Raw genomic sequence first — 7191 nt, forward strand, 5'->3', positions numbered from 1 at the left:
GCCCGCAGTCTTTTAACTTGTGACAATCGTGTGTCTGATCATGTGCTATCAAATCAAACTGCATGGTTCTGTTTAACTCTCCAATCAAATATATTTCAGCCGTATGACACCGGCATACAAATAATCAACACTGGAGTAGCAAATCAAGTGGCCCGGATTGTCTTCACCATCATCATATTCATCATCATCATCAAACTCCACAATTGGGATGCGATGATATTCATCAACCAAGTCAGACGGCCTTCAGCTCCGAGCACAGTTAGTCACCTTATACGACAGGTATGAAATGCTGAAAATCAATAACCTGGTTCGTCAAGGATAACGAACGCGGTAACCGTTTGGACACGACATCGCACAACATAATTAGCCTCATTTAACAAATTATAACTTCCTATTTTAACCACTGTCATGACAATGTCTTGAAACGTTGAAATAATTCAGTAAAATCCACATTAGCGTCTTCAGGTCTAGATATATAACACTTCACTTTCACACCTATAGTACACATGATGCTGATCCTTTCATGTGTATGATGACGCATTTTTTCCTCTACATCCAAGTATATCCATCTCAGTTGTTTGTCCTCATAGCTGCACTTACATGTAAAGATCCGGGGTAAAACCCACGCATGTCGTAGAACAATGCTCATGATATCAATCACGGGGTGTCTTGTGCATATTATTCACTCACGGACCACCGTCATATAGCATGAGAGCGGCGTTAGACAACAAAGACGCAAACAAACAAATCAGAGCCGAATCGGTGCAATATACATTACACAACATGTTACAGATATGTGTGACGTGTGCTGTGATTTTGCATCATAATTACTTACACAAAATTCAATTCGACGTGAAGTCAAAATTATTTTGATTAATCACTGAAATCTGTTTATGAGATCCATGATTAATTCTGTATTTATACAGAACCCAGTCCAGTGTCACCTTTTGTTTGTTGTGAACCGACTTACTGGTGTCATCATCTATATACAAGGCGCAAGACAAAAAAACTTAAATGACAAGTTACAGATTATTTTAAATCGTTTTTAATTAAGACATGCCATGAAAAACATGATATGTGAGAGCTTTCGAGCTGCCTCAGTCGTACAATGTTGTCATGATAAAACGATCGGCCAAATCACCGAGCCTGATGAACCGAGTCATTTGCTCGCCACTCTTGACAAGTATACCTTCTGTGAAAAATGTGATGAAGGCTATTGTCATCTGAATTTTGCTTTTTCCTTAAAATCAAAACAATATTAATAGGCCAAATATTTTAACTTCAGTTTCAGGTGTATCAGTAATCTGATATCGTTCAATATGGCACACTCATACCCCATACCTTTCCGCAGATTTACCCAGTGAAAGCTAAGTGAAACATTTGTATCTGCACCTGTTTGTGTGCATGACTATAACTTGCCATTTATACTGATAATCTATCAGAATATCCATACTTAATTGTATTCCCTTCACAGCGTCTTATGTATACTACCCGTGAACGTCCGTCGGGTTAGAATATTGATCTTCAGTTACCCATGCTTGTCGTAAGAGGCGACTAACAGGATCGGGTGGTCAGGCTCTCTGACTTGGTTGACACATGTCATCGGTTCCCAATTGCGCAAATCGATGTTCATGCTGTTGATCACTGGATTGTCTGGTCCAGACTCGATTATTTACAGACCGCTGCCATATAGCTGGAATATTGCTGAGTGTGGCGTAAAACTAAACTCACTCACTCACTCACTCTTATGTATACTATCTTAACTTGTGCAATCGGTGTTGCAATATTCGAGGCGTTAGGAAAGTCTTCAAAAAGCTTTATGCCGCAAATATGTCATCTGACTCGTAACATGGTGCTATTTGTTTAGATAAACAATTGATTTGCCTCTGAATGTGTTTATGGCGGATACCGGGGCAAGACACAAACCTAGTAACGTCACTATTTGATACATGCTTATAAATGGAATCGTCCATGGATGCTATAAACGTTTTCTTTGATAGAATGGGTTGTCATGTTTTATTTACTGGGGCCTATTCAATTAATGCATCCAAATATGATCCAGTGTATTGAATGCCCTTCATTCCAACCCATTCAATGATAACTCGTGCTCATGCCATTGGAACATATCACCAAGAACAGGAACAGAAGAACCTTATACGTCACAATCACAGTTATAAAGTACATGAGAATATTTGGAGCATAACGTGTGAATAACTGTCCCGCTGAAAAAGGGATTACAATACATCCTATGCTGTTTGCCATTATAGTCAGAGTAATTATCCCCGCTGTGAGATGTACATACTCAGCGCTCCAGGCCAGAACCATTGGAAAGGAAGAGGAGCTGGACACTCCCATCACAGCTGTTCCCATCCACAATACCACTTCATGACTGTGTCCCGCCGCTGAGAGAATAACACATGCAATAAACATACAACTGATATTTAAACTAATGAGGACGAAATTTGAAAAAAGTCCGACAAGAGGAGATTGAGTATTTTCCCGAGGAGAAAACATCCCCAAAAGATCGACGTCATCATTGCCATCCGAAACTTGGAAAGGTGAAGGCCAACGTCAACACCATAAGGGGTCAATAGGTCACCGTAAGCAAGCACAACGCCACGTACTGTTATGTGATAAAAACAAAGAAGAGCGATAAATATAACTGTTCTCAAAGAATATAATTGTTTATCTGTTTGTTGAATATTTTCATAGTTTATAAGTGGATTAGATTTCCTTTTCCAGTGATAGTACGTAAACGCAAACACGGGTGGAACGCAGATAAGACCGGCGATCATGTACACATACTGAACACGTGACTGGTCAAGGGGAGTGTGTGACTGTGTTCCATTAACATAAGATCGGAGATGATCAGCGATGGTGGTATTCGTTATCCAGAGGTCGTCGTCCGAGGAGTCGGTGTTGGCGAGGAAGGGTGTGGCCAAGAAGGGAGCAAGGAAGGAGCCAATTCCACTGCCAACTACAACGAACTGAAAAGGGACTCCTTTCTTCTCTGGCCACAACTTGTTGCATATTGATATTGTCACTGAAATAAAGAAAATAACTTAAGCCCGGGTCATGCTTATCCTGGTATAAAGTAACCATTAGAAGCGTAGAGCGACGATATAGTTTTGTAGATACTAGTATATTTCATTCTTGAAGATGTGTTAATAAATGTTCAGAGCAGAAATATTCTAGTGACATTACAAGTCGCAGGTTAATTATTGAAGGTATTCATGGATTGTTCAAAGTTGGGACAATAATGGCTGTCTGGTAATTATAGGTTCGTGAACATTGTTCTTTTTATGTCACAAGGTTTTTTCTAACCTTGTGCAATTAATTTCTTTTTGGACAACTACGCTACTTAAATTGTGAGCCATCAAACATTTCCGATAAAGTCTTTCAGTAATGTGTTAAACAATCAAAATATAACGTCCTAATTATGTCAGGTTCAAAGTGCATTGCGATCATGTCTTTGAAAACACTGTACACTCGTTTTAGCATTGGCAAAAATCTTCCTCAACAATGTAAGGCAGATTTGTCCTGTCCTGAAGAAATCAATGAATGTTTTAAGTGAATGTATACAATCTTCGAACCCCAGAATACTCACCATTGTTAATTATTCCCGCAGTAACACCCATGATAAAGAACGCCACGGCCAGACAGTAAAAGACGGTTCCATACGGAAGTGCGAACTGTACTGTGCAGCCAATGAGGAGAGAACACGTCAGAATGAGCCTCGTACTCATGCATTGTTCAAGGACATAGGATAGGACTACTCCCACAACAAAGCCTGCTCCACGAACAAAGAAGATGTAACTCATCTCCTCCATGCTCGAACGGACAATTTCCTTGAGATCTAGCAGGGTCGGTCCCAGGATGCCATTCACAAACCCCTGAAATATGACAAGATAAGAAGAATCATAGTATTACAGGTTATTCAATTTGTGATTCAATGCATTATGGCCTTAAAGTAAATCTATAACTTATGAATCTGATTCTCACATCAGAAACAAGTCCAATCACGATTGTGTTTCTTGACTTCCGCGTACCTACATTATATGTTACATGTCATAAGATCTAGACTAAGCTGATTTATTCTGATGTTTGTGCATTGTTTAATGCGAGATTCAACAATTTCAGGTGTGTTACGGCGGCCAGTTAAAAGTGAAATATTTGACTAGCATTGGGAACAACGATCCCAACGTCAAGCACGTCCCTGGGCTCTCCACCTGTCCTTTAAAATGTCCGTATGACAAGAGGCTAACTCTCACTAATATCCAAGCAGCTCCAGCCCTTGGTGACCACATTTCACAACTTTTGAGATACAATCAAGCATGTTCCTTCTGCGAAGATTTCAAATTGTGTTGTACGATTCCTTGAACATTGTTGTTGAACGTTGAAAGCCTCAGTTACGCTTTGAAACAGCTGTTTATGGAAGACATGTAAAGAAAATTCCAAAATTGGACGCTTCAGTGAAAAAATTATGTATCATGCAATTCCCTTTTTTATTTAAATGAGCAGGAACTGAAAGAAACAATTCCCTGCAGGTGTAGTATTTTAAAGCGTTATTGACGTGGTTAGAGATGCACGTCCTGCTAAACATAACCGCTCTCAAGTCACCTGACTGCCGACCCTTCTCGGGATCATAACCGTTTGATCGAAGCGCTATGATGTTAATCGATATCAAGATGAATACTTCTTGATACAGCTTTACAACTTATGTCTTTAATGTAAACTATATTCCTTATCGTTTGAAAGGCTAGTATTTATAGAATATACCACACACCCAGCTAACGTCGAGACATATATAACTCGAATTTTCCTGACTGTATTTAAAGTAGAGAGGATATAGTTTAGTTTTCCATTGGTCATATATCAATTGAATCACATGGTTAATGCATCCTGGCTTCAAAATTACTTGCTGAAAGGAGATTTAGTCTAGTCAATAGGGCAGAGGGTTGAAAGGTAAATGGAACAAAACTCACGATATATATCAAAATATTCTAAATGAACATGAAACATACAATCGTATCTAACTAAGTCTTGCATAAACTTTCACAAATCGCAAATGTACTCACTACAAAATGGAAGGCCCAGAATAGCCATACAGTTTCAACAACCCGGGTAGCCCTGTCTTCCATCGCTATGTTTTAAGAGAAACCGCTAAACAACGGCATCTGCTGATACACCATACCATATGAATATCAACACTGTAACACTCCCGCTCTCATTCAGGATATTGATTTTACTGATATGCTACGACCAGTCAATATTACAATATTCAACTTCTTGTAGACTTCACCGAGCCCCACTAAGTGAAGCTGCTTTTGCAGCAGGATTGTGTACAAGGATTTTGTGGTACTGTACAGGGATTTTGTGGTACTGTGTACAAGGATTTTGTGGTACTGTGTACAGGGATTTTGTGGTACTGTGTACAAGGATTTTGTGGTACTGTGTACAATGATTTTGTGGTACTGTGTACAATGATTTGTGGTACTGTGTACAAGGATTTTGTGGTACTGTGTACAAGGATTGCCGACTCTCAGGGATATGGTTGTTGTAATTCATCTGATTGTGTTCGCAATTAATGTCCAGTGAGGCTTGAAACTGCGTATCTATATTGCGTAAATGAAACACCTGCCATTTGTTGTTGCTGATGTCAACACAATGGGATATAGTATAACATGTTACAGCAAGATGAGTTCATATAAATTGTGAGGGTTTTATAGCCTGTGGCATCTTGACCCTGCATGTAGATTTTATACAGGAATGAGGGTTTACAATCAACTACCTTTATCCCAGAAGATGCAGAGGAGACAATTCGGCCTGTATGTGACCATATTATGTCTTCGTCTTAGCCATCCTAGTGTGGATACTGCCGTCTAAAGTGTAACTGTGCAAGTGCACTCAATCCATTGGCAGTTCCGATCTATTCCAAATTGTTCAACATGGCCTACTATCATCTTCATAGGAGCTTCCGTATAAGTCCTCTAAAACGGACTTGTAAAAAAAGTTTCAGATCTGGTGTCAAGTTTGTAATATTTGGCCAATTCAACCAGTTCAACAGTAACATTCTAATCGAAAAACTTTGACAATTATTCTTGTGTAACATGTGTTATATTTGGGATTACACTTTCTTAGTAAAAGTACAGATTCTAGTACTTTCTTTTGGGTTGAGTCCCATCCGTGATTCGAACCCACACCCTCAGAGTCAGGCACCTAATCGCCAGCACACAAAGTCAGACGCCTATACCGCTCAGCCACCGCGTGTACTTTACTGAGAAAGTGTAATCCCAAATATAACATATGCTACATTTGACCACATTCTAAAAATGGCATTGTGTATTTCACAATTATTCTTGTGATATATTAAATTTCGATTCCTGACGAGCCTCAGTTTCTGTTACGTGTAACTAAGCTAAATACTTAACCAGGAATCAGTCTGTAAGAGAACTATTATGTGAAACTTACAAACGACAAAGAAATGTGCTGTCATTAACAATTGTATTCAAAAATGAACTATGTGCACAAGTCAATGCAATGGTAGCAGTGTGGCAGTGCTAATTGAGAGGCAGTACTGACTGACTGATTGAGTTTGGTTTTACGCCGCTTTCAGCAATATTCCAGCAACATCACGGCGGGGGACACCAGAAATGGGCTTCACACATTGTGCCCATGTCGGGATTCGAACCCGGGTCTTCGGCGTGACGAGCCAACGCTTTAACCATTAGGCTACCCCACCGCCCCTGAGAGGTAGTATACAACAACAGCAGTGATTAAAGCAAAAAGACAATGATGGTAACATTCACCTCTCAGCAACAGATATCATCTGGCTGAAAAGTTTAAACCACTTAAAAAAATATTTGCTTCAGCTTAATTTTTGGAATAATTTCAGCGCATATTCGACAGGCTGTAACCATAGCAGCGACCACGTTTTCAAAACGATTCTTCTGAGGTAGGTTTCAGTATTTGAATAGAATTATGGAATAATGCAAAGGTTACATCCCCGATATGAAAACTGATTCCGTGTATATTGTACGTTATCCTTTACCGGCTATTTTCAGTGCTGGGTCATTCAAATCGGATGTAAGAAGCAGGGTATGTAATGTGTATGGGGTCCGAGGTAATACCGCGGCTTACTGCCCCTGCCTGCATCACCCACACTGTGACCATTATATCTCATACTATATT

The 7191-nt window shown here is 39.6% G+C and overlaps 1 protein-coding gene across 1 annotated transcript; it reads right to left on the minus strand.

The window, feature by feature from the left end:
• Positions 1 to 2346: 2346 nt before the first annotated feature.
• On the minus strand, positions 2347 to 5359 carry LOC124291075 (sodium-dependent glucose transporter 1-like). The gene is made up of 3 exons (XM_046727983.1): positions 5079 to 5359; positions 3608 to 3893; positions 2347 to 3043 (listed from the first exon to the last, which is right to left on the minus strand). The coding sequence occupies exons 1-3, from the start codon at positions 5139 to 5141 to the stop codon at positions 2442 to 2444; spliced, it is 951 nt and encodes a 316-aa protein (XP_046583939.1). The 5' UTR covers positions 5142 to 5359; the 3' UTR covers positions 2347 to 2441.
• Positions 5360 to 7191: the final 1832 nt, after the last annotated feature.

The sequence above is a fragment of the Haliotis rubra genome, unplaced genomic scaffold, assembly GCF_003918875.1.
Source record: "Haliotis rubra isolate DU_JTF1 unplaced genomic scaffold, ASM391887v1 Scf480, whole genome shotgun sequence".
Taxonomy (NCBI): domain Eukaryota; kingdom Metazoa; phylum Mollusca; class Gastropoda; order Lepetellida; family Haliotidae; genus Haliotis; species Haliotis rubra.

What these genes read in the sequence shown, in the direction of transcription:
- LOC124291075 (XM_046727983.1), bottom strand. Translation starts at nt 5,141, where the DNA reads ATGGAAGACAGGGCTACCCGGGTTGTTGAAACTGTATGGCTATTCTGG. An exon ending in TCTGGGCCTTCCATTTTGTA is followed by an intron (nt 3,894 to 5,078) that starts GTGAGTACATTT and finishes GTCATATTTCAG; the next exon opens with GGGTTTGTGAATGGCATCCT. An exon ending in TGCGGGAATAATTAACAATG is followed by an intron (nt 3,044 to 3,607) that starts GTGAGTATTCTG and finishes TCTTTATTTCAG; the next exon opens with TGACAATATCAATATGCAAC.